General features: G+C 52.7%; 1 protein-coding gene across 8 annotated transcripts in view; it reads left to right on the top strand.

The window, feature by feature from the left end:
- Window positions 1-27029, top strand: part of ABR (ABR activator of RhoGEF and GTPase) — a 183762-nt gene that overhangs the window by 105373 nt on the left and 51360 nt on the right. For 5 of the 8 annotated variants that reach the window (XM_053212239.1, XM_053212238.1, XM_053212244.1 and 2 more), the window contains 6 exons: window positions 6185-6283; window positions 12979-13164; window positions 17719-17826; window positions 20842-20923; window positions 25706-25758; window positions 26326-26466. In XM_053212239.1, the coding sequence (XP_053068214.1) occupies window positions 6185-6283; window positions 12979-13164; window positions 17719-17826; window positions 20842-20923; window positions 25706-25758; window positions 26326-26466 (669 nt within the window). The remainder of the gene's footprint in view (window positions 1-6184; window positions 6284-12978; window positions 13165-17718; window positions 17827-20841; window positions 20924-25705; window positions 25759-26325; window positions 26467-27029) is intronic. The other 3 variants (XM_015065111.3, XM_053212241.1, XM_053212243.1) reach the window with 1 other exon arrangement.

Below are 27029 nucleotides of genomic sequence, written 5' to 3'. Positions count from 1 at the left end.
CTCAGTTTTCCTGGACTTGTCTCAGCAAGGGGGGAAGAGGCCTTTCCTGAGTGTTGGGGAATTCCAGGCCCCCTGTCTCATCCCGAACACCTCTAGGATACCCTCATTCTCTATCAGGGTTGGTCAGCTATAGAGGGAGAAGACAGGCAGGGTGGCTGCAGAGAAGTGGGGAGAAACCTCTTTGAGTCATTCAACAAACGCTGTCAGGTTGTGTTCTAGTCAAAGCATCCTGCCTGGCACTGGGGAGGAGACAAGATTAACACGGCATGATCCTTTCTCACAAAGAGTTCACAGTTCAGGGCAAGGGGGCAAGCGCACAGATAATAGGGATAGAATGAGAAAGTACTCGGGGTTCCAATAAAAGGGTACGAAATTCAGAGGAGGAGACACCACTTCTGTCGGGGTCAGAGCTGGACTTCGTGCATGTGTGTGCACATGCGTGTGAGCCTGTGTGTGTGTGCACATGTGTGGTCAAGGGGCGTTTCTGGAGGGTATGCTCCTGGCCTGGGCTGTGGACGGTCTTGGCAGTCTGGCATGATAGACCTTTCTCGGCAGCAGGTGGGAATCCAAGGCAGTTCGCTCTTTGCTATCACTTTACTCCAGGAGTACTTCCCCTTAAACAGTGGTTGTGTTCCTGAGCATGTGTCCAAATGCCAGTCCTATAAATCAATCGTGTTTTCAGTGTAATTTCCGAGCTGCTTCATCTTCCTGGGGGACAGAGGTGATTAGGGCAGTGGTTTCCTCCGGAGCTGGGGCTGGAGCTTGCTGTGTTTTTCAACCCGGACTTCCCTTTGAGGAGTTAATTCCCTATAAACTAATAATAATGTTAATACTGATAGCAGCATCACCTCCTGGCCGTAAAGTGTTGTGTGCTTTCCAAAACTCTTTCGTACGGTTCTATTTAAAGGTACGTAGGGCTGATAGTGCCTTGCTATCTAAAAGCTGCTATTTAAAGGAACTCATTTGTCAGGAATAAAAATGTTTTTGTAATGCAGATTAACCTATCAGGTGTTGTTCCGTGCCAGTTTTTAATGGATAGTCAGAAACACCCACATTGATTTCACCTGCCCCAGTGTTTTGGGCCCCTACAGGCAGCGATGGCCATGCCTGTGCCCCCCGCTGGGGTGTTTCCCGAAGTGTGGGCTACACTTCGGATGATTTGAGATGTGATTTTAGGTGGCACCTAGATGTATTTTTTGCATGTTAGTGGTCAGGTTTATATTTTAATGTATCTTAGGGGAAATATGACTGGACATCTTAGGATTTCAAAGATAATGCTTGAGATAAGGCTGTACTTTTAAGAAGTCAGTTGTGAAGAATAATATTAGGTAAACAGGAGTGCAGGTGGTATGTATGACCAAAGTGCAAAGGTGGGCTATGAACACCTGGCCTTCAGAAACACTGCTGGGCCTGCCTAAAGCCTCAGACAGCGGAGAACCTGGGATACAGGGATCCACCTTCCAGGGGAGTGGGCTTTGTCCCCCCTCTCTAAATTCCGCTAAGGAAATGGCTGAAGGGGACCTCCCCAGTGCCTAGCTCTAAGGAAGAAGAGAGAATGGCTGGGCATCCCTGCAGCTGTCTCAGCTCAGAGAGGGGCCAGCTGTCCTAAGGCTGCTGCTTGGCATGGGCACAGGCTCTAGACCCAGTGGCATCTACTCTGAGCAGATCCTGCTGGGTGCTCCTCAGAAGGTGAGGTGGCCCATGAACTGAATATTGCTGTGTGCAGAGCCATTTGGCCTAGGGCTCTGGATGGCAGGTGGCTCTGCCTGTTCAGTCCTCACTATTTTCTTGGAGGAGGTCAAAGTTCCTGGACAGATCGTATCTTGGTTTGGCCCAGACCCAAACCTTTATTTAGCCTCTAAACGCTTTAGAAGACCGGGCCAGAGCTGGCTAAACCTACCTTGTAGGTACTGTCCTTACCAGAGGGACTTGACCTCTTGCATTTGGGGGCCTCAAGCCCCCAAACTGTGTAAACTGCTGGGAATGAACCAGCCCGCGGTGGCTACGTTTCTGAAGCTCTGCTTGGGGAGGAAGTGGAGACATCGTCACTCAGAAGGCAGCTTCCCTGTGCTGGACGACTGGCAAGCAGAATGGCCCATGCTGAGGGGACCCTGAGCTCTTCAGAGAACTGGCCCTGGGGATTCTGGGCATGTGGGCACCACTCCTGGAGGGCTCTTTGGGGGCAGAGACCGTCTCTCTCACCTTTGAATTTGTATTCCCAGTGGCTGGCACATAGTGCAGAATGAATGAATGTCCAGCCCTGGTGATTTGTGAGACGAGACTAGCCCCGCAAGGATCGAAGAAACAATTGTGAGTTTCCAGATGATTCTAAGCCAGGAACACGGGGGTCTGAGGAAAGCAGGAAAAAAAAAAAAAGGAAGAGGCTTTTGGTGGTAACTGAGAACAGGCGTCTTGTTGGTAACATGTGCACAACCTAATTTCACATCCTTCGGCTCTCGGCCACCTTTACCCCTATGGCAGCCAAAACGTCAGGTCAGTGTGGCCCAGAATGCAACTCTTGGGGCTGACTACTGACTTTTGGGGGAGCTCTTTCATGATTGGGCTCTGAGGCGGAAGTCTCTTGAGAAGAGGGTCTTGCTGAGAGGGGCTGTCACAGGGACTGGCCCAGGGTTCTGTACTCACGCCAAGGCGGATGAAAACATGGCAGCAGCTGCCGTCACCAGGTCTTCACCCGGTCCTAGTCCAACCAGCTCTGCTGTTAAGCTCCAAATGTGCTCCGAGTGACTTCCTTTAGATGTTTGCCGGGCCCTCAGGTGAATCTTTGGTTGGCAGGGAGCAGGAGGGAAGGCGAGCTCCCATTTGTCAGGCTTGGGGAGCAGCAGGGTTTGTGCAATGTGCAGGGAGGCTGCCCGCAATCTGACCATGAGGGGCCGGGGTCGTGGCCTTGCTCTAGGTTCAGACCTTGCTCCTTGAAGGGTGTGCTGCCTGCCTGAAATGCCAAGAGTTCCAAGCAGCTGGCAGTTTCCACCCGGTGCCTTTGGGTGTGGGGGTAATGACAACCCCTTCCAGATCGTGGGATTGTAGTGAGTTAATCCCTGGAAAGTTCTTAGAACTGTGCCTGGTACTTGTGAAGCCATCAATAAATAACTATTGTCCCTCCCGAAAGCTTGACGTCCATGCTGGTTTCCTAATGCTGCCGAAACAAATTACCACACCGTTAGTGGTTTAGCCCAACACAAATGTATTCTCTCACACACAAGTCTAAAAGGGTCAGCAGGGCTGCATTCCTTCTGGAAGCTTCTGGTGAGAGAATCCATTCCCATGCCTTTTCCAGCTTCTAGAGAGGCCCCCTGTATTCCTTAGCTCATGGCCACATCCTGACAGTGTAGCATCCTCCAGTCTTGTAGACATTTTCTTTCCCTCTTCCTGCTCCCCTTCTCTGCTCACATTGCCTTTTCTGACGCTGATTCTCTTGCCTCCCCCTCGTAGACCTTTGTGATTACTGGGATAATCCAGTGTCGTCATCTCGCCTAAAAATCCTTAGCTTAATCATACCTGCAAAATCCCTTTTTCCATATAAGATGACGTATTTATAGGTTTGGGGGGGTGGGATGTGGACATCTTTGGCAGGACATTGTTTTTCTATCACAGGGTCAGAGACTCTGGGGGCAGCAGCTTCTGGCCCAGATCTGATAACTGGGTTGTTGACAGAAGGCCAAGGATTCAGGCCCTCACCTGGGGAAGGCTGTGGGAACATGCTGGGGACAGGTTGTGCAACTGGGAGAAGGCCACTCTTCTCCAGACTTCAGAAATTTCTGGTAGCTTCATAGACTCTCCCAGCATGTACTAGGAGTGTGCATTTGATGCCCAGAGAGGGTTCTGTCTGAGATTCCAGGGAAGCATCTGATGCTTGAAAAAGAAAAGGAGAGTGAGGAAATCATTAAAGCAGTGGAGGAGCCTGGAATTTGGTACTCAAGGACTGGGAGGGAATCCCAGCTCTGCCACTCCCTGGCTGTGTGACCCTGGGCTAGTCCCTTTCCTCTTCCAAGTCCTGCCTGCTATGCAGATGGTTGCATAATGGAAAAATATAGTACCGACCTCAGTGAGGTATTTGAGGGCTAAATGGCAAGCGGAAGGAACTTACAAGGCTTAATAAATGTCGGATGCCCACGTGTTAGGGGTATCGTTGTGGTGCTGGGCTTCAGGGATGTGCAAGAAGAGTGTGATGACAGTGTTTCCAAGGCCCTACAGAGTCACTGGGCAGTTAACGAGAGCTCACACGTCAGGTGGGAGAGTCGGTCCCCCAGACACTGATGTGAGAGCTGATGCTGCAGCCCAGAGACTTCAGCTGTGACTCCAAAGAGAGCTGGGATTGGGACAAGAGCAGAGCCAGAGTGGAAGAAGGCATCCTGGGCAGCAGGAACCAAAGTTCAGAGGCCAGAACACTCCAGGCATGTTGGGCAGACAAAGAGATCTGACAGCTGTGGGGCAGGTTCGCAGGGTAAGGAGAGGCACTAGGAGCCAGGGAAGGTGTTTAAGTGAAGAACAAGCTGGACCCCATATCACAGTGTATAGTTATAGATTTATATTTACTTGTTTGTTCGTTTTAATGTCTTTCTCTCCTCTAGAGTATAAACCACATAAGAGCAGGGATTATTGTATGTTTGCTTCCTGTTGGATCTTCAGAGTCTGGTGGGTGTTCAGTAAATATTTGCTGGACGAATAAATAAATGAACAAATGACCTAATTGAATCCCCAAATAATCGCATTTTGCGCTGTTGATATTTTTTAATGTTATTTATTATTATTTTTAAAAATTTTAACGTTTACTTACTATCGAGAGGGACAGAGCATGAGCAGGGGAGGGGCAGAGAGAGGGGGAGACACAGAATCCGAAGCAGGCTCCAGGCTCTGAGTTGTCAGCACAGAGCCCCACGTGGGGCTCAAACTCACAAACTGCGAGATCATGGCCTGAGCTGAAGTCAAACGCTTAACCTTCTGAGCCACCCAGGTGCCCCTATTTATTTATTTTTAATTCCAGTATAGTTAACATACAGTGTTACATTAGTTTCACGTGTACACTATAGCATTCAACAATTCTATACATTGCTCAGTGCTTCTCAGAAAAAGGGTACTCTTGATCCCCTTCATCCATTTCACCCATCTCTCCACCCACCTCCCCTCTGGCAACCACCAGTTCTCTGTGGTTGAGATTTTGGTTTTTTGTTTGTCTTGTTTTTTTCTTTGTTCATTTGTTTCTTAAATCCCACGTATGAGTGAAATCATACGGTATTTCTTTCTCTGACACATTTCACTTTGCATTGTACTCTCTAGATCCATACATGTTGTTGCAACTAGCAAGGTTTTACAGTATTGATATTAAGCCCTTGACAAGCATCAGGGGTAAGGCAGTGTTCTCATGAAGGTTAACCTGGCTCTGGTGTGTGGTGTGAAGGGAGGAGAGAGAGGCAGAGGTCAGTTAGAAGAATCCGGGTGGCAGAGCCAAAGCCCGCAGCAGAAAGGGAGGGGTGGAACAGAGTCCTTGTAAGAGATTAGCAAGACGGATGTTCAAGGCTAAATGGGGCACGATCACTATGGAGGAGGAGTTCTGGAGTGGGGAGGAGGCTAGTTAGGATATGTGCCTTGCACTGTGAGGTGGTCAGGAAATGCTGGGGGGTGCAGCACCTTCTATTGTGGGGTTGAGCCCTTGGGGACAGGAAGATATAGTCAGAGGTGTAGCTAGAAGGCCACAACATGGGGCTCCCATGGCCACTTCCGTCTCATTCTCTCTACCCCTCTTCTCAGTTTATACTCTTCCAGGAGCCTCCTCTGGCCCCTGTTGGGTCCTCCCATGTGATCATGCGCTGCCTCAGTCATGGCTCTGATTTCCCTTGTCAACTGTCTGTATTCCCCCATCAAACTGCCCCTTACATACGAGGCCACCTCCTTTGTTCTTTTGCTCACTACTCCAAGACTGGATAGGTGGATGGGTGGATGTCCGATAAGGAAATGTGGGAGAGAAAGGAAGATGTTAGCGGCAGGAAAATGGGTGATTGTTTTTCCTTTTTTATTCTATTTTTTCCAAATTTTCTATAGTAAATCTACTTGGGTTTTTATTCTCTATAAAAGTGTTAAAGAGGAGGAAAAAGGCAAGAAAACAGGTCCCTCGGGATGTTAGCCTCCTTTCTCCTGACCTGTTGGCTCTCGGTTTGCTCTCATACAGGTGGAAGCAGGGAAAGGCCTGGAGATGAGGAAGCTGGTTCTCTCGGGGTTCCTGGCCAGCGAAGAGATCTACATTAACCAGCTGGAAGCCTTGTTGCTGGTGAGTATATGCTCTGACCTCAGTGTCAGGCTCAAAAACTGCTTTGGGGGTTGAAGAAGAAGGGAGACCTGGATCAGTCTTTCTCTGTGGGCAGAGTCTTTGGTGTTGCTCTGCTGACAGCTTGGCAATGGGTGGCCGGGGATCATTGCCAGAAAGGGCCTGTGCCTTTCAGCCCTGACTCTCCATTACCTGATCTGGGAAAGCACACAGGCATTACTAATCAATCACAGCACTCTGTCCAGGTCAGGGGGTGGCGTCCCAGCCTATGCCTCCACACTGCTCAGGGTAGTCTCTACCAGTCAATCAAACTGAGCCCTCTTAGTCATTCCTGGTGCCAGTCCTTCCTCCTCCCTGGAGTAGTGAGCCGTTCACCCCATCCCGAGGCCCTGTGGCAGGAAAGGTGAGGTGGAAGGGTGTCTGTGTCTCTTAAGAATCACCATAGCTCTGATGCATTAGACCAACCCCAACCCTCTGTGAAGGTGCCTCAAGTTTCCTCCCAAGACGGAGGCATGGCGAGACTCAGCCTGGGAGGGCAATACTATTTTTTTTTTTTTATGTTTATTTATGAGCTGTCAGCACAGAGCCCCACACGGAGCTCGACCTCATGAACAGTGAGATCATAACCTGAGCCAAAGTCAGACAGCTTAACCGACTGAGCCGCCAAGGCGCCCCAAAATACTATTAATATTAGGTAAAAGTAGTACACAGATGTAAGATGTTTTTGCCTTTGAAGAAAATGCTCATTAGATGCAGCTGGGTAGTTTGCAGAGTAACTTTGGCAGGTCAAGTTCTTTCCCCTGCATGTTTTGCCTTCTGAGACGTAGGATGGTATCAGTCACAGGGGGCATAAGAAACGTAGATGAGTAGAAACTCATTCTTACAAGAACCGTAAGATGCACATTTCTGTACTTGCTGTGATGTGAGATGTCGTCACCCGGTGTCTCGGGTGGGACTTGGTGTTTATTACCCAAGGAATAACTATCGAAATGTGCAGGTACTTTGCGACACCCTGGGCTCAGTTTGGGACAGCTCTCCCCGGGAGTTTATTGGTAGGCACAGCAAGTGTTTTTCAAGTGCTGGACGGTATGGCAGATAGGACTGTGGTCTGAGGCCAGAACTAGGGCAAGACTTGACTGTGCTGTTAATCACAGACTCATTGCACTGTTTTTCATACTGTGCATCTGAACCCATTAGTGCGTTTGTGAAGTCAACATAGTAGGTTGAACCAGTGTGTTTTTTTAAAAGAGAAGGAAAATGTCAGCGTGCATCGCACGTAGTAAGAATAGGTACTATTTTGTGAAACTTTGGGTCTGTTGTATGGATGTGTATATGTATGTGTGTACTGGGCCACATTATTTCTCACACGTGTTGTGGTTTTGAAAACCACTGGCTTTGGGCAAGCCACGCATAATATCCTGGAACCTCGTTTTCCTCACCTGAAGCTGAGAATAATCCCACTACCTTCTCTCTCTCCTTCATGGGGTTGAGAAGGTCAGGTGATCCTTGGGGGGACCTAGTATAAATCCCAGGCACTTAGGCACTCAATTAGCTGAAGGAAGGAAGACAAGCAGAGGGCCAGTCAGACACATGTGAAATACCTCTCACACACTGAATTGCCACACCAAAATGAGGGGGCGTAGTTGTCATTACGAAAAGGATGCCCGTTTGAAAGGAGTTCAGACAAAGGAACCAGACTGCTCGCCAGAATCCCTGCTTGACCGCTTTCTAACTCTAGCCCTTCAGCACATTGATGAGCCTTTGTGGCCCATTTACTCCATCTGCACACTGCTTGCACTGATACTAGTAGGCACTCTGCTCATGGGGTTGTTGTGGCGACGAGATGAGCGTGTACGTGAAGCTCGTAGAGCCTAAGTGTTAGCTGCTGCTGTTATTTTCTCCGGGGCTGAGAGAGACTCAGGTTAGGGCTTGTTTCTGTCAACACACCCTTTCCCTGAAGGAAGGGGAGGCCCGTCCTCATCAGAGGCAAGCCACTCGTAGATGCCAACTTGCATTCTTGTCAGTCATTGGGCCCCATGTGAATTTCCGTTTGTCCCAGCAAAGATAGCAACAGGTTTAGGGGCCAAGACACTCCCTCCCTGCTTTCTAACAGCTTCATGCCTCAAAGGCAAAACCTGTGAGGCTGGAGCCCCAGTCCAGAGGTGACCCAGGGCGCATCACTCCTTCCCTCCACCCCCCCAGAGTTTGTTCATCCCAGGCCCCTGATTGGTTCTTTCTTGAGCAGTGGCAGGAGGGAGGGGAGAGACTATCTAGGAGGCCTGGCCTGTGCTGGAGGGCCCCAGGAAGAGGGGGCAGGACCCTCCACAGCCACAGCCTCAGATAATAAGCCCCAGAGATAAGGAATCAAACCTCCCTGCCCCCTTCTTGAGCTATAGAACCCTCCCCTCGTGGCTGCCTGGTTGCTAAAGCCCTTTGCTCTTTGTGGGGGGCAGGGGATGACCTGACCAAGGGGCCTGGAGAAGAAAACCTGTCCTCTCCATGGTCCGCGCCCAGATCTCCTACTCATCACCAGACTCTCGACCCTCGTCCCCTGTCTCTGCTCCTACTGTGTTTGTGTTCGACTGTTCTCAGCTTCACACTTCCTGATATGCAGATGGCTGGGTGTGTGTACCTAACACCGAATACACACACACACACACACACACACACACACACACACACACACACACACACACACACACGCAGCCAGGACCTACACAGGAGCCTCTGTTCCTGCCCCTGGGTGGTTGGCTAGGGTAGGGTTTGGTAATCTGGAAACCTGCAGGTTCCTGGTTGGCTCAGATTACAAGCAAAGTAGGTCTGGGAGCCTGGGCTGAAGTGGGGGGGTGGAGGAAGGGAGACAAACCAAATGCAGGAAATTCTGCATCTTCCCCACCGTGGGGAATGTGTGAGGAATGTGTGAAGTGAGCTCAGGTGCTGCCCCCTGGCCCTCACCTAAAGCTCTTCCCACCCCTGGCCCTCCTCTCTCAGCCTCTCATTTAGGCAGTTAACTTTGGGGTTCTCAGGTTCCTGATCTGTAAAACAGGTTAACTATGCCTCCCTCTCTGGGTTCCGGGAGGAGGAGTAAACCCAGGCCTTCTGGGATAGGAGGTGGAGGAGGTGGGCAGATTTCTTCCCCCTGTTTCGAAAGCCAAGTTGCTGGGGGACAGAGCTGACAGATCGCTGTGTGAAGTCCCACTATGAGTCAGAACCCACCTGGCCCATCTTCCTGAGAAGCAGGGAGGGAACTCGAGCGCCAGGCTTGACTCTGAGGTCCCTCTGTGATCCTCTCAAGAATCTTTTTCTCCTCTGATAAAATGGAGAGCCAGGGGCCACCCTTGCTCCCTGCAGCAGGATTCTGGGAGTGCTAACACTTGGGCAGAAGAACGGTGCTGGATCAAAGTTCAGTGTGGGGTTGCCTTGGCCTTGCAGCCATCTGGACCCGAGGCCTGGATTCAGGGCTTCACCAGATTAAAGTGAACTGCCTTCAAGGGTTTCTGGCCAGCCGGGGCTCACACACACCCATCACTCCCCTCTCCCCCGAGTGAAATCAGAGCTGAGACCAAAGGTCCCCAACCCTGTCCTGAGAACCCTGTGATGGCCTGAGTGCAGCCCCTGTCCATGTGACCTACTGCTGGTGAGCACCCATTTCTTCCTTTTTTGTAGACAGAGTGGGAGGTTCAGGAGGAAGCAGAGTGGTCAGATCTTATCTTTGCATAGGTGGCGGAGGAGTGCATCCCCAGCAGCTCCTGAGAAATCCTGACCCTTTGTCTTCCCAGGACTATTCCCTCCCTAGTGGGGACTGCACTCAGGCAGGAGCAAGGAGTAAAGGTTCTGGGAGTCTGTGGTGACTTGTCTGTCCACTGGATCCCTGGTAGAGGAAAAAAGGATTAAGTAGGACATTGATCTTGAGGACCATCTCTGTGTCCTTCAGGGAATCTTGGAAGCCCTAAAGCCGAGTGGGGCCACCCACCTGGGGTTGGGAGAACAGTATTCCCTGTCTCCTGGCCCCTGGTTCCTTCTGTTTCCCTCCCTGGCATGCTCACCCATGCCCCACCCACCCTCCACCTGCTCAGATCTTCCCAAACCTCAAGGTTCTGTTCCTGTCACCTCCTCTGTGAAGCCCTTGGAGCTGTTCCAGCACAACCAACCTTGGGACCACTTGGTTGGCACTGACAGTCCAAGATGGGTGATATCCTATCTCGCTTTGCCCACTAGATTGTTTCATTTGTGTTGGTCCATGTTACTCAAATAGATTATAACGTTCTCCAGAGCAAGGATCATGAGTCAGAAAAAGAAATCTCCTATAAAGAAAATTGGACCCCCATCACTCCCCTGCCTCACCCTCATTGCAAGGGCTTACAAGCTGCCTGTCTTCCCTGCCCCATCTGGCCTCTGCCCGGTCCTCCAGCCCCGCTCCTCCCCCTTGCCCAGGCACGCAGGCTCACTGCCTTCTTCCGGCTCCTGTCTCTCGCCAAGACCGTACCTACCTCGGGACTGGCGTTGAGGAAGCCTGCCTCGAATACTGTCCTCTGCACCCCCATGCTTCCGTTTCAGGGTAAATGTTCCTTTCTGGGAGAAGCTGTCCTTCCCCACCCTGTCTCAGGAGGTCCCCTTCTTATTTCTTTCACTGCACTTCTATGTAAATTATGTGTCTGTCTCCCCTACTGGATGGGAGGCTCCACGGGCTCAGGGATTGGGTGTGTTGTGAGTCACTGAATACCCTGGTCTGGCCTCACATGAGGCACTTGGTACATTATTTGTGGGGTGAGTAATAATAATAGTAGCAGCTAACACTATTGACTGCCATCTGTATGCCAGGCACATACTTGGTATTTTATATAAATTACGGCTTTTGATCTGCCCATCAGTGTTCTCAAGAAGGTAATATTATCTCAGTTTTACAAATGAGGCTGCTGAGGCCCAGATGCTAAGTGATGTGCCCACAGCTATTAAGTGGCAGAGCAGAGACTCAAGCCCACACCCCCTGGCCTGCCCCAGGTTAAACCCCATCCTACCTCCCTAGCAAAGCCTGGACATTAGGGTTAGCTAAAAGGGTCAGAAGGAAGGCTCTGCTTTTCCCTGCCTTTATCATTTCTGGACTTTTTTTTAGAGCTGGGAGGATGAGGGAGCTGGCATTCAGAGCATCATCTGGGTATTTGAGTAGATGGAACTTCCTCTTATGGATAGACATGACCCTGCCACCACCAGAGAGCCGGATGGGAGGAGTGCGGGAAGCTTGCCTGGAGTTTGGCTGCCGTGGGAGCTTGAGCTGATAGTCATCTCTCAGAGCTCTCAGAGTGGGCCCCCTCAGTGTCGGTGTTCCATCCAGTCCAGCACTGAGTCGCCCATTATCTGCTTGAATGCTTCTCTGGTTGGAAAGCTCACTACCCAATCCTATAAGACAATGGGGGACAGCTCTAGTGAGGCCACACCTGTCCCCATAACTTCTGGTTGTTCCTGGGTCTCCAGAGTGACTCAGGGTAAGTCAAAGGCCTCTTTCCATACAGAGCCCTTCAGCTAGATGAAGAATATTAACCATGTCTGACTCAGGCTTCTGTCTTCCTGGTGAATGTGCCTCCTTCTCCTATACTTTCTCTACGTGGCAGGTTTCCAGACCCTGTCTCCTGGAGGGCCTCTGGAGTGCAGTCGAGGCATCTTTTGGAGGCTTAGGGCTGAGGAAGGCCAACTTAGGAAGAGCTGTTTATCTCTCAGTATCCGGGGGGTTTTGTTTGTTTGTTTGTTTGTTTCAACTATAAATTTTAATAGCTTTTTTTTTCCCCGGCTATAAAATGAATATTTACTCATTACTCACAGGCAATCACCCTGAAGAGAATGCACCCAAGTCCCATTTTCCTACAAGTCCTACTTTGGGCATTAAGGTGATAGTTCCAGCTTCCAGCCAGTGTTAGGGAGTGGTCCTGTGTTATTGTCTGTCACCTCATCTGTTCCACCTGTAGGCCCTGGAGAGTTTTGGTGCAGACAAGCAGAGGTTACAGATAAGTTTCATCTTACATGTCAACCTCAGCACTGAGAAAGAGTCTGAGACCACAACCAAGCTCATTTAGAAAGAGCATTGTGATTGACTAGCGATGTCTGCCACAGGTATAGGAGGTAGGACAGGGGCATGCGTGCCACTTTGCTCGCTCTCTATATACTAAGTGATGGGAACTAGAAATGTCAGTGAAGCTGATGTTGGTCTTGGGTCTCTGTGAGACACTACCCCAAAATCCTAGAATCATGTTGTGTTTCTTGGAAGTAGCTAAGGGGTTGAGTTCCCAGTCAACCCTCCCTTCCACTGAAGTGTGACAAGGGAGCTTATGACTCAGAGCACAAGGCCATTGTGGAAGAAGGACATGTCCTTTTAAACCAATAACCAAAGTCCATACAGCCTAGGGGAAGGGGCCCCTTGGGGGATGAGGGCGTGGGGGAAATATGTCCTGGTGGTAATTAACACTGGGGCCTGGGAGGGCTGCTGGACCAGGCCCTGGCTGCCAGGTCCCCTCGCGGTTGGGCATGGCTTGTCGGCGCCTATGACAGCAGCTACTTGATACAAACCACACTTCAGGTGCCCTGCCCTCAGTGGCCTTGTCTAGGTACCACTCCAGCTGCAGGAAAGGCTCATCAGTGCCCCGGGCCTTCTGACCCTCCGGTTTATGTGCCTCTCACCTCCTCTCTGCCTTCCTCCTCACTTCCAGCCCATGAAACCCCTGAAGGCCACAGCTACCACCTCCCAGCCCGTGCTCACCATCCAACAGATTGAGACAATCTTCTACAAGATCCAGGACATCTACGAGATCCACAAGGAGTTCTATGACAACCTCTGCCCCAAGGTGCAGCAGTGGGACAGCCAGGTCACCATGGGCCACCTCTTCCAGAAGCTGGTGAGTTTTCTGTTGATGGAGGGTCCTTATCCAGTGTCTCGGTGGAGCTGCTGGTGTTGGGAGAGGACCGGTCATCCCTAGCCCTTTTTGGCCTCCTTGAAGGCCTGGGTCATTTCTGAGTCCTGGAGGAAAGCCTGGGCCTCTGTTGTATGGGGACCTGGGCCTAGTGCCTCAACTCCTGGTCTCCCATGGTGAAGCCCTAAGTGCTTCCAGGGATGTGAGAGGCTATATGCATAGGTTTCTCTCTCCCCAAGGGAGTTCAAGGGCTGGAACGAAGGCTCACTTGCTCGGTTTCAGGTCCCCTGTTCTCAGCTGATAGAGGAGTATGTGCCAGATGGGCGGGCAGGGACTGCTCACTTGGGACACCTTGGGCATTTGCCACACCTCAGTGCTGCCTCTGAAGTCAACAGTCAGATGGGACACGGGTCAGCTCTCCTGAGGGATTGCAAGGGAGGGAAAGGTATGAGGAGGTAGAATTACTGTGCAGACATACTGTTGGGAAAGGCTTGCAGAGATCTTCCAGTTCCTGAGCCTTCTGTGACACTCCCCTGGCTCTGACACTGTCTCTGGCTGTGTCCCCTGGAGGGTCCCCAGGTCAGACCCACAGAGCCCCAACCCCACTCTTCCCTGGTGTTTCTCTGCCTATAACTTCTGCCTGCCCAGAGGGCAGGAAGAGACAGCCAGTCAGGAGTCTTTGTTCTCTGGGTGTGAATGGTAGGGGTAAGGAGCAGTGCCTTTCCTTTACCTCCCCTGCAGTGGTGGGACTGGTTGAATGGACAGGCCTGTATTTTGCTTACACTGGGGAAAACTCTTGCTTGGATACTCCTGCGACCTCATGCTCAGCACGATCAGGACTGAACTTACTGTGTCTGAAGTTCTTTGCTTTTCTTCCTGCCTCTTGTCTCAATGGGTGCTGCCACCATCCCAGCCACCATCCATCCATGCCTCCCTTGGACTAGTCCTTGGCACCTCCTCTGCCCACCACCTTCCCCGTCCTGAAGCCCTCCCCGCAACCCAAGGAGTCCACTTTAAAGCTTACAGCTGCCTGCTTGTCCCCACCCTCATCTCATTAGTGACTCCTGCTTCTGGGCCCGCCTCCCCAGCAGCCTCCCAACCCTTAGCTACTGGCAGGAGAGAGTTATCTGAACTCCTGACCAGACCTTGCTTCTCCCCTGCTTGAATCTCTCCCCCTTGCCCATTGGATAAGTAAATACCAGGCTCTGAGGAACCGCTTCTGAGACCCTTTGCATGCTGGCCTCTGTCCACCCCCCGGCCTCTGGCTGCTGCCTCCCCCATCCTTGTGCCCCCTGACACCGAACTTTCTATTCTTAGTTCATGCAGCAGACACTCTTGACCTCTCTGTTCTTGCAGCTCTAGCTGCCTGAAATGTCCTTCCCCATCTGTTCCCAGCTTAGAACAGCCTCCTTCGAGAAGCTTTACCCAGACCTTCGAACAAAGCCCCTATGCTTCTCCCCTCAGTGAACACTGTACCTGCCTGACTCCCCAAAACCATGAGCTCTGAGAGAACAGACTGTGTTTGCTTCATCATTAGACCCCAGAACCATCCCAGTGCCCAACACATGAATGAATGAATGAATGAATGAGTGCATCATGACCTTGACCACTGGGACTAGGGAGAACTTGGAAGAGCATTGAGGGAGACATCACAGGACCTGAGGTCTGTGTCCTGAGAGGCCAGCAGTGTTATAGGGACATAGCTTCTAGAGGCACAGCTGACTTTGAATCCTGGCTCTGCCACAGATTGAACCTGTGACTTCGTGTACAACCTCTTTGTGACTCAGCTTCCTCATCTGTAAAAAAGAGGATAATAACAGTATTTACCCCACTGAATTGTTGTGAGGACTACATGAGTTATTACCTGAAAAGTGCTTGGAACGGGGCCTGGAATATAATACATTAGTAAATACTCCATAGTTAGCCAGTAGCGTTACTGTTATTGCCATGACCACTGTCATCATCGTCATTGTTGTTATACTTAGCAAGAGGCACCCCAGAAGGTAGTATGCAAGGGAACCCCACGCTCCTGGTTCCAGCAGCCCCAGTGTGTTTGCGCCAGGTCAGGGATGGTGAATACCCAGTCATCACTCCTGGCCTGGTCCCAGGAGCCTGAGCTGATCAGCTTGGGAGGGCATAAGAGAGCTGACCAGAGCTGGGGTAGGGGGTGTAGGCCAGAGCACAGTGGAAAGACTGTCCCAGTTTATCTTTGTCACTTGGACCCTGCTGTCACGAGGGTCCCCGCATTCTGGTCTCAGCCCCACAGGCCTGGATTGTGAATTTGCTTCCCCACCTTCCCTCCTCCAACATCAGGAACTGCTATCTGAAGCCCCTGGAGCTGCAGGCTTGGGAGGGCCGGGGTGGAGCTGGGGCAGTCCAGGCATCTGGAGGCAGTTTATTTTCAGCTGGTCTCCATTACTGAGAGAAGGGAATTAGCATCTCTGCTATTTGTTTTATGAGATCACCCCAGTGCCAAGCTGCTGTTTCCAAGCAACCTCCACTTCCCAGTTAATGGCCCTGGTGGGCCCGGCCTTGGGTTCTACAGACAAGGATATGCCATGGAGATGGCAGTGCCTGGGGTGGTCAGTGACCCCCTACACACAGGTCTTCTGCTCACGTAGTTCCTGCTCTCACTCCTGCCCTGCTACTCCCTGAGGCAGTAGGATGGGAAGGTAGGGTTCCAACCTGGGCAGCCAGCCTTTATCGTTCTTGTGGGAAAGGGGGACAAGGAGAGCACATACCTGGAAGAAGAATAGCAATGATTTTTACTTTGGTTTAGGAAGCAGCTGTCTAGAACCTTCGCACTGGCTTGGGACACCAGTGGGCCAATACTCCCCTTGGAGAAGGAACTGAGCTCCATCCCTTCCTGCCCTTCTCCCAAGATTTTTCTTTTTTTTGCAAAGTCTGGCCTGTCTGGGGCTGAGACCTGCACAGCTCTGGCCTTGGCTTCTCTGCAAGCATCCCAGTGCTCATCTTCCCCTCTGGCTTTCCTGGGCCCCACCTGCCAGCTTCCACCTGCCCCACCTCTTTGGGATCTTAAGGAGCACAAGGATTCTGCAGAAAGCAGAGTGGTGCAGAATGGGGTTCAAGGGCAGCCCACTTTCCCCAGCACCTTGGCGGGATCCCCCGAGGGAGCCCCGTAGCAGCTGAACCTCCTTGCTACTTCATTGAAAAAGATTTTAAAGCAGAAATTCTAGAGAATAATGTAGCAAACAACTGTGCACTCATCTCCCAGAATTAATAGATGTTAAGCTCTGAAGATATACAGAAAGGCTTTTTAATCAAGAAAACAAAGCCTTACAGATGAAGGCTCTCTCTCTCTCTTTCCCTTGCCCTTCTGCTCAACCTAGAAGCAGCTACTGGAATGAATTTGGTGTGTCGCCTTCTGGGCTGTAGTTTGTGTTTTTTATTATGGGTCTGTATCTTTTTATGGCCTTACATGTACTTTTTACATGTATATATTTTGCAATTCAGTCAACATTTGTTTTGGAACTTGTCAGTGTTACTACACAGAGATCTAGTTCATTCATTTGAACTGTACTGTGTGTGTGGATTCCCCTTTTTTGTGACCATTTGTTATCAGTCTTTTCACAGGAGGAAGAGCAAAGCAGTGAATACACTTGCCCACATTTCCTTGGGAACACACATATGCAAGTTTCTCTAGAGCAGTGCTTCCAGTACAAATATAGTGCGAGCCATATATGTAATTTAAAATTTTCTAGTAGCCCTATTCTTAAAAGTAAAAACACAGAGGGATGCCTGGGTGGCTCAGTCGGTTAAGTGTCCAACTTCGGCTCAGGTCATGATCTCATGGTTCATGAGTTCAAGCCCTGCATGGGACTCTGTGCTGACAGCTTGGAGCCTGGAGCCTGATTCAGATTCTGTGTCTCCCTCTCTCTCTGCCCCTCCCCATTCATGCGCGCTCTCTCTCTCTCTCTCTCTCTCTCTAAAATAAAGAAACATTAAAAAAAATTTTTTTTAAGATTTTAAGTAATCTCTACACCTAATGTGGGGCTCAAACCCACAACCCCGAGATCAAGAGTTGCACGCTCCGCAACTGAGCCAGCCAGGCGCTCAGGCACTTTAAGTGCTGTGCCTTATACTCAGCATGGGGAGTGGGGTACTGAACAGGCTACACGTGCCCTCCCTGCTCCAGCTAATTCCAGACTATGAAAGACGTGTGAGGCATTCAGGGGCTTCAAACCCTGAGGGACCTTGATGATGCTAAATAAAGCCAAATGCTGTTGAGTTTCTAGCATGCCAACAAAGGCCCTGCCCTGCTCCCCCCAGCCCCCAGTACCCTCTTGTTAACCTTATTGGCTGAGCTGGTTTCCACGGAAACAGTAAAGTTCAAAGGGGTACCGTAGTATGTTCATCCTACCTTTCCCTCTCTGTTCCCACATAGCCCTTTGGAGCTAAGTCAGAAGTTCTGAGTGCTAAGGGAGCTCCAGGTGCCCTGCTTAGGCTTTCATCCATTCATTAATCCTCTCTCCCATCCCACTCCTGCCCTCCTCTCTCTCTCCTCTCTTCTCCCTGCAGGCCAGCCAGCTTGGCGTGTACAAAGCGTTTGTGGATAACTATAAAGTCGCTCTGGAGACCGCTGAGAAGTGCAGCCAGTCCAACAATCAATTCCAGAAGATCTCGGAGGTGGGCAGCTCCCTGCACAGCCCCCGCTACAACCTGGAGCCTTCCAGCCTTCTGGCCTGTTGCCAGTTAGGGAAATGGTTCCCCTGAGGGTAACACTTAGACTGACATTTGCTTTCTCACACTTGATATTTTCCCCCTTAATATAAGAATAACGATTTGTTTGATTTTGTTATTCTGTTTAGGTTATTCTATATTAGAACAGAGGAGGCAAAAAAGAAAAAAGGCAGCATTTTCCCAACACGGTAGTGACCTTGAGCAAGTCACTTCCCTTCTCTTGGCCTTATTTCCTCTTCTGTCCAGTGAGGTATCTGGATGTTTCAGCTCATCCCAGACTTGCTTGATAAGAACCACCGGGAGCACTGTTTAAAATGCAGATCTTCAGACACCTTCCCTGGTGCTTCACTTCAGAGGGTTTGGGTGGGACCCAGGAGTCTATATTTTTAACAAGCTTCCCAGGTGATTTTATGAGCAGGAAGATTTGAAGAGGTCTAAACTAGGTGGTGTGTGTGTGTGTGTGTTTTAATGTTTATTTATTTATTTTTGAGAGACAGAGAGAGAGTGGGGAGGGGCAGAGAGAGAGGGAGCCACAGAATCCAAAGCAGGATCCAGACTCAGGCTCCCAGAATTAACAGATGTTAAGCTCACCTCAAATGGTGAGATCATGACCTGAGCCGAAGTTGGATGTTTAACCGACTGAGCCACCCAGGCGCCCCAAGGTGGTGTTTTAAGATCCTTGCAATCCCACAACAGAGAGAGGGCCAGGCCCATTTATGTGGAGACACAGCCATATACCTTCCAGCTGGTAATAGACCTGTCCCCCTGTTGCAGCTAAGCCTTCTTCCCGTTCTCTGGAGGGCAAAGATGTGGCAATGTCTGCCATTGACACTTCTGTCCAGGAAGTGTCAGGGAGGAGCTCGCATATCCTCCGGGAGCGGAGCCCAGCTTACCCCTTTGGTCAGAAGGATCTCAGTGAGACCCCCAAGCTGCTGGCCTTGCAGTCACGGCACCAGCTCCAAGCCTGGGACAAGAAAACCTCTGGTTCCAGGGACAGGGGGCTCCTTCTGCAGTTTTGGAAATCCTGCCTTACGGGCCTCTCTGGACTCTTTGCTTTCCGCTCTCAGCGCTGGTGCTAGAAAAGTTGGTGAGACGTAGGATAGTGTTTGTGAGACTCCTGGGGTTATGGGTTCTCCTCCAGTTTGGAACTAGCGGAGAGGCAGCACAAGGGTTGGGCAGATGGAGATGAAAACGTCAGCTTAATTACTAGTAAAAGCCAGATGGGAAAATGTAGACTTGGGTCTGCGGCCACATTGGGCTTGCTAATACTTCCCCTCCACCATCAAATACATCTACTGGGGACGGAAGCAGGGAGCTAAGCTCAGTTTCTTCTCCCAGAGTCAGCCGTCAGGTGAGTCACCCTCTGCCTGGGAGGACAGAGTTGGGTGGGGAAGTCCCTCCACATGGAGTCACAAGGCTGGAGAAATGGCGCTTCCCCTTATCACTCCCAGCGCTCCCTGGGAACAAACTGGAGCCCTCTGATCTGTGTTCAAGGCTGCCCGGGGTCATGTACGGTCCAGAGAGTGGCGAGTCCCCCCTTAGCTTGGGCCGACTGCCCATTCTCTTTGGTCGGCGCCGGCCCCTGCATCCCTCCCCTAGTCCCTGGCAAAGGCTGCTGGCCCCAAAGGCGGAGCCAGCCCCTTGGCCTGCTGCCAGGTGGCTTCTCACCCTGACTCATGCACTGATGCCGTCGCTTCCTAGCTTCCTACTGGCGCTTCCACTTAATCACTGCAGTCAGGCCCTTCTCTGCAGCAGGAGCGATTTCATACCTCTAGGCCACGCTGGAGAGGAGCATAGAGAAAAATTTCCTGAAGCTGGGAATCCAGTCACCAGCCAGAGACACAGTCTTGAGGAGCTGAGTAACCCCCTTCTCCCCACCCCCATGCTCAGTCCCCAAGGGTTTTCTCTGTCTAGAAACAGCCTGAGGCAGGAGTAGGAAATGGGGAGCTCCCGTCGCTGCCTGGACATTTCCCCACTTCCAGGCAGAGCAGACAACATCACCTGAGTTTCCGACCTTGGCCTCACCTCGCCCTGGCCTCTCTGCTGACACCCCACTCGGAGGCCCCCTCCGTGCACTCAGCCCCGCAAGTGGGGGTTGCATTACAGCTCCAATTACAGGCCATACTGGTCTGTTGCCAAAGGGCTAGAGCAGGAAGCTCTCTCTCTAAAGGCAGATAAAAGAGGATCGAATGGATAAGCCATCCCTGGAGTCTGTTTCCAGCCCTCACTTCTGGATCACTTTGCCTGGGGTCCAGGAAGGGTGTTGGCTCTTCCTTCCTCACTTGCAGTTTTCTCTCTGCTGCCAGCACAGGCACCGGTGGGTGGGGAGTGGCAGGTGTGGGTGGGGGCTAGGTTGAGTCCCTCTCAATCTGGGTAGGATATAGGTCAGACCACCCTGTGGAGCTGGGTCTCTGCCCCAGGTGTGCTGCCTCCCTGCCTCCCCCTGTGCAAGACCTTATCCCCTTATCTCCATCCCTCCTTGTCTCCAGGTCTGCTTGTGCCCCAAGGTGCTGGTACTCCTTTTGCCTGTCCTCTCAAATCCCACATACCCTGGGCTGATGTGTACAACCCTGTGTGTGGCTGCCGTGGAGGGAACCCTGACCGGGGGTGGGGGTGGGGGGCAGGGGGAGGTCCTGTTCTTGTCACCACCCATTCATTGGAATGCCCTCAGAGTCACCAGGGAGGGGCTTTAGGGGGTGTGTCTGAGGAGCACTATTGTCACAGACCTCTCTGGTACCCAGAACCCCTCCTCCTCACCTACACCCAGTCTTGGGACTCCACAGGCTCCAGGAGATCATGGGTGTGGCACAGGGAGTCGGGAGTCAGTGAGGCAGGCAGTGGGGGGACCCATGCTTTGGTCTTTGCCCTCCTCTTCACACCCTGGGTTTCAGAGCCCTACTTGCTATGCCTCCAGTGGGGGGTGGGGAGGCCATGTAGTGATTCCTCCCCTCTGTTTGGCAGGAACTCAAAGTGAAAGGTCCCAAGGACTCCAAGGACAGCCACACATCAGTCACTATGGAAGGTACTCTGGGGAACGAGCTGGGTAACAGTCACCTTCCCTTGTCTGCCTTTGTGGACTACGGTGCCCTGCTTGTGTGAGCATGTGCGTGCGAGTGTGTGAGTGTGTGTGGTGCACAAATGGGAAGAATCCAGCCTCTGTCCCTAGGCAGCCGGCCAGCTACAAACGTGCTCCTCCTTAGGATGCCAGCAGGCAGCTCGCTCCCCTCCTCCTCCCCCTTCCCCCTCCTGCCTCTCCACGCGCGCCTCCCTCCCCGCCCCTCCCCCTTGCTAGAGGAGCACTCTGAAGCGGCTGCTTGATTCAGGCTGTGCAGCAGCAGCCGGCAAGGTGGCTGAGTGGCCAGGCTGCTGATGGGAGCCACCGAGCGATGGCCGCAAGCTCCTGCCGCTGGGACGGAGGCTGCCATGGAAATTCTCCTCATCATTCGCTTCTGCTGTAACTGCACCTATGGTAACCTAGGCCCCCTCTCACGGGAGGCGGTGTGGCTTCCCACCTCTGGGGGCCGGCCAGAGTGGGCTTATGTGTGGCTGGCAAGGTTTGGGGGCAGCAGGGAAGGGAGTGGGTGCAAATGGCTAGATCTGTGTTTACCCCCGTTCTGGCCAGCTTCCAGCTTGGAATTGAAGTCTGGGGCCACGCGGGGCAGGGTGGCTCGGAAATGGAACGACCAGGCTAGAAGCGTCCAGGTACCCCCGTCCCGAGGATCGGTGGGGAATTGGGGGCTTAGCTTGAGAGGCTGTGGGCAACTTCCTGGAGATGCTATTTAAGAAGAGAAAGTGACCAGGCTGTGCCTGCAGGTGTGGCAACCCTGGGGCTAAAGGGGCCCGGCAGGGGACCGTCAAAGAGTGGCATGTGGTCTGGACAGCAGTGCCTCGGGCCAGGGGGACCCCGCTGGAGGGACAAGTTGGGAGTTTCTTTGTTTCCGGAGAGAGGAGAGGCGGTTGAGCCGCCAGGGTATTGTGTGCTCAGAGCGCACATGCTGCCTTCGCGACATTCTCTCCTCAGAACAGCGGCAGTGGGAGAGCGCGGATGCAGTTGGGAGAGCAGGAAGGAATTGGGTTGCTCCCAGGATGGAGGGGTGTTTCTAGCCTCTAGAGACCCCCAAGCTGAGGTCTCGGCACTTGGTGCAAGCCGGTAGAGAGGGGGGCGTGGCAGGCTGCCGCCTTGTGAAGGTCACACACCTGCTGGTCGATGGAAGGGACCCAGAGCATCCTCTTTGCAGCTCCCTCAGCAAGGAGGTCCTGGGACAGGCGCGTGATGTCAGCCAGGCTCTTGCTCAGAGCAGGTAGGAGCAGGCCCAGGAAAGGGGGTGTCCAGAAGCAGCGGACGCTGCTCTCTGAGGCAAGAAGTGCCTTAGGGATGACCCGAGCTGCCTTTGGCAGGGACGGGGTGCGGAGGGAGGGTCAGGTGTGACCTCCACGCCAGCTGCCCTGGGCCCCTGGGTGTTGGAGCGGCAGGCGGCTGGTTTTAGGACCTCGTTCCCTCAGGCGTTTTGTCTCTGCATCCTCTCAGTCACTTTGCCTTCACATCTCCGTGGTAACCTGGAGCTCCTTGTGGAAGGCTGAACGGAGGAGGGTGGCTGTTTGCTGGAGGAGAAATGATGAGGTTTCCTGGGCTCTTTCTCAGAGGCCACTGTGCTGGAGGGGCTGTTGTCCGCTCCCCTTCTCAGGCCATGCTGTGTCGAGGCTCGTTCTTGATGGAGGAACCCCTGAGGTAGTCCCTCTCCAGCTGCCCCAGGAGGACGGCTGTGGGAACCCCAGTCACCGGGCAGGAGCTGTCCTGGGCCCCCCACCCGTTGGCTCAGATTCCAACAGGCTGGGGTCAAGAGGAGGGATGGACTTGAAATTGCCTTGTTTGAAGATCAGAGGAGAAATGCTCTTTTTGGTTTGGCCTAGGAGTGGGTCAGGTCTCCACTCTGCCTCCTTAAAAAGGAAACGGGTCAGCCCTTTGCTTCCTCTTCCCTCCCCAAAAGGGAGTTGAGTCTTAGTGAAACAGACCTGGGACTGGAGTTCAGGGGTTTTTTTTGTGACTGTGATGCTGTCTTTGAAGTCAGCTTCAAAGTGGGGAGGGAGGAGAGAATGAGCCTTTACCAACCACACTGTTTAGAATCTTCTCAGCCCCTCCAAGAGACGCTGGTTCTGGGAGTTCCAGGGGGGGCAGATTCTGCACTTGGGGCTCGCTCTGGCTTACTGGTTTATTTGCTGCACGTCTCTGTGCCAGTTGCTGTGGGGGATGCAAAAGGAAGTTGTGTGTGATCCGGGCCCCCAAGGAGGGGGCTCATCTTGGTAACAAAAAAGAGGCCAGCTTACCCACTCCTTCCTGGTGAATCTTGCCAAGAATCCTCCCGAGGGTCACTGAGCTTTCGCAGACACTGCCCTCCTGTACCGAAGATGATAGCTCAAAGCCAGGAGCATGGGTAGACCTACATTCAAAACCCAGCTACCATTTGCAGCTTTGTTATTATAAGCAAGTTATGTAACTTCTCCGCGCCTTAGAGAAGTTTCCTCATCTGTAAAATGGGGCTAGCGGTAATTAATTGCTTGTCTTTTTAATCAAAGGAAATAGCACGTATAAGAGAGTGCCACTGGATGCAGATTAAGTACCCAGCAGACTACAGAGAGGCCAGCTTGCTTATGTCAGTGGTCTGACTTTTAGGCACTGTGAGTGTCGTTTGCAAAAATCCTCATCAGGGAAGCCTTCCTGGAGGAGGTGGGGAGACAGGCATTGTAACTTGGTGAATGGCGTCTATCCCAGGAACTGGAATGGCATGGTGAGGAGAAGGGAGAGTAGGGGAAGCAGGGGCAGGAAGGGCCATGGAACAGGTAAGGGGGGAAGGGTGGGCTCTTTACCCTGCATTGTCAGGGGAGACTGGTGTACAGGGGCCGTGGGGAGCATGAGCAGAACATGGGGGTTGTTCTTCCCCCCTCTTCTTCCCTCCATATCTGACTGTGGCCCCAGGGCCCTCTTCCTGCACTCCCCCGTCCCCACCATTCCTCCCCTCTCCCCCAACCCAGGCACTCATTCCACAGCCCCAATCAGGTCAACTCGAGGTGACCTCAGACATATTAATAACCCCTCTGAAACCCAACCCACCATTTGCGCAGACCTCTGAGCTTAGTCAGCCTCTTCCTGCCGGGACCTGGGAGAGGGGCAGAGGGAGCTGGCACTGCAATACCAGCTTTCCCCGGGCTGGGACTCCAGAGCCCACGCTGGCAGGTGTCTGCTGAACTTGCACTTTCTCTTGGGTCTTTGGGGTTCTCGGGTGTGATTTCCCCCCTGCAGATGAGCTAAGCCACAGGTGGATACTCTAAATAGTGTCAATACAGGGTCCTCCTGCCCTAGGCTGGTAACTGGGCTGTATCCTCCCTATCCCTGGATAACCCCAGCCTGGTCCTGTTCATTTTGGTTCCCATATACCATGGGGAGGGTCTCTAGCAATTGCTAAGTTAAGAAAGGCCTAAAATAAGTCACGGAAAGTGTGTTTGCCTAAAGCAGTAGTTTTCAACCATTGGTACATATCAGAATCAGCAAAGGAACTTTTTAAAAATGCTAATACCCAGGTTCCACCCAGCAGAGATTGGGATTTCGCTGATGAGGTGGGGAGAGTGGAGCAGGCAGCTGTTTCTTTTAAGAGCTCCCCCAGTGATTCTAAAGGGCAGCCAAGCAAAGACTGCAGATAAGGCTCATGGCGCACCACTGAGACTGTATCTTCTCCGTAGCCAGCAGATCGTTCCCCAAAGTGTCTGCTTAGCAGTACATGGGGTATTTATATCTACAGGGGACTCTTTGGTTCGGGGGCTAGCTAGGGCATGAGTGTCGGCTCTGGGACTGTCACAACCAGCCTCCTGCCTCTTCCTGCCCCGGGGCAGGAGGACAGAGGTCACGAGCCTATGGACAGAGGCGTCCAGGTGGACGGAGGCTGAACCACCTATGTTGGGAGGGGTGAGGCACAGCTGTTTGTAGGAAGCTTTGTTTGGAAGTATGGTCAGCCAGCTGCTGCCTCCACCTGTCCCTGCTGAATCCCAGCAATCCTCATTTGTCCTGGTCAGCCACGGGGTGTGGTGAATGGGGGCCCTGCTGAGCTGGCATTTCCCCAGCCTCTTCGGGGCTCCCAGAGGCCCCACCTGAATTCCTGTGGGAAATCTTTGCCCCCTCAGCTGCCACTTGGTTGAGAGCAGAGCCTTTATGTGGAGAGCTGGCCTGCCTCCCTGACCCTCAGCCTGTCCTGTTTGGTTGGAGAGTTTGAGGGCATGGAGGGTGGGGGGGGGGCGGGTCTTCTCATGGGGATGAGGCCAACCGTGTGGGTCGGAACAAAGCCTGCCGTTCCCAGCTGGCAATGCCAGACCTTGGACCGGAGGAGTATAAGAATGATTGGGTGTGGAGGAACTACCTTCCCTGGAAAAACAGCACGTCTCTTTCCCACATTCTGGGGGTGCTAGAGCTGTATGGGGTAAGGCTAGGTATAGCTGTATGATGCAGGGTTAAGGGTGCAGAGGAGCATCTTCATCTGCTCTGAGCCTGGCCAGACAAGGACAGGCCTGTGGGATGGCCCTTAAAGAAGTCACCTCTGGTGACTGATGAGATGAGGCAGGTAGGAGGGGGCCTGGGCTGCCAGGGCTGCATGTCTGCCTGTTGGTGTCATCTGGCCTGCCCTGGGACAGAATGGAGCTATGGCTTCCTGCACATGGGTGTCCGTGTAGGGCAGCAGCAGGGGGGCGGGGAGGGTGGGGATAAGGCTCATCTCTAAGGTGTCGAGCTGCTCCCTGTATGTCACCTGTCCTGTCTCCTTCTCCCTGCCTTTGCCAACAGCTCTGCTCTACAAGCCCATTGACCGAGTCACCAGGAGCACCCTGGTCCTACATGTGAGTGTCAGCCCCCTGGATGGCCAGGGAGGTGTTAGGAGTTGAGTGGGAGGCTGAGCCCAGGGTGGTGAGCACTGGAGTCACTGAGAACAACCCACTTGGGGAGCCGGGCAGAGTGTCCCTGGGTCCCGACTATACCTGCCTGGTCTGTGGTACCTATGCCAGTGGAGCCAGGGCCTAAATATAGCCTGGCTACTAAGTTTGACACTTGACCAAATGCTCCCGGGGAGGCAGGCACTTCCTGCCTCCCCATCCCTGGCCTAATGGTCTCCAGGATCCTTGGAGCAGCTGTGGGGTGGGTAGAGGGGTGTCTCTCGCAGCTGCTCGGTGAGATGAGACTCCACCTGGCTCACTCTGCCAGGGGGAAGAGTGATGACTGCACTAGTGACAAAGGGGCGCCACTGCCCTGACGCTGCCTCTCTGACCCTGATTTTGCAGGCATGACCAGATTAGAGCATGGGTCCCTTAGTGCCCCCCCTTGGAATTCCTTTGGTGAAGATTGAGTCCCCACTGTCTTCTCGTTGAGCCCCAGAACTGCCGCCCCTGACTCACCCCACCCCTTCCCAGGACCTGCTGAAGCACACACCTGTGGACCACCCAGACTACCCGCTGCTCCAGGATGCCCTCCGCATCTCCCAGAACTTCCTGTCCAGCATCAATGAGGACATCGACCCCCGCCGGACTGCCGTCACAACCCCCAAGGGAGAGGTGAGCTCAGGACCCAGCCCAGCCACTCACCCAGGCTGAGGAGGGTGCAGTGGACCACATCACCTATCCCTGCCCTCTTGCACAGGGGAGCAGGCATTCTGCCTCGCCAACCCTCCTCTCCCATGCCCAGCCAAGAAAAGGTCTTCAGGCCCTGGGAGCTTTAAGTTCGGTGTCTCATTAATCTTTCTTTATAATAATCCACTGAGGCCTGGAGAGTCTCTGAAGATCTGACACAAGGTCTCTTGGCCATAAGTGTTGGAACTGGATTCTTTAGCTGGGGTTATCTCTCTGCAAGCCTCACGCACTGTCCCCCATACCAGGGAAACCAGGGGCTCTGGCTCTCACAATGCTGAATGCACACACCCACCGTGGGCAGTGTGATGCCCTCAGGGTCCCCCGGAAGATAATGGCACAGCCTGAGGGAGCCTGGGGAGTCAAGCTCTGAGCTGCCTGTTATCAGCCTGCACGAATAGGAGGGCAGGAGCTAGGAGCGAGCCCAACAGCAAGAAAGTCTGGAATGAGAGGTGGCTAAGGTTGCTGGAATGTCCCAGGTGGGCACCTAG

This window comes from Acinonyx jubatus, chromosome E1 (assembly GCF_027475565.1).
Source record: "Acinonyx jubatus isolate Ajub_Pintada_27869175 chromosome E1, VMU_Ajub_asm_v1.0, whole genome shotgun sequence".
Taxonomy (NCBI): Eukaryota; Metazoa; Chordata; class Mammalia; order Carnivora; family Felidae; genus Acinonyx; species Acinonyx jubatus.
Note: the sequence above shows the minus strand (reverse complement) of the source record. Positions and strands in the feature narration are given on the sequence as shown.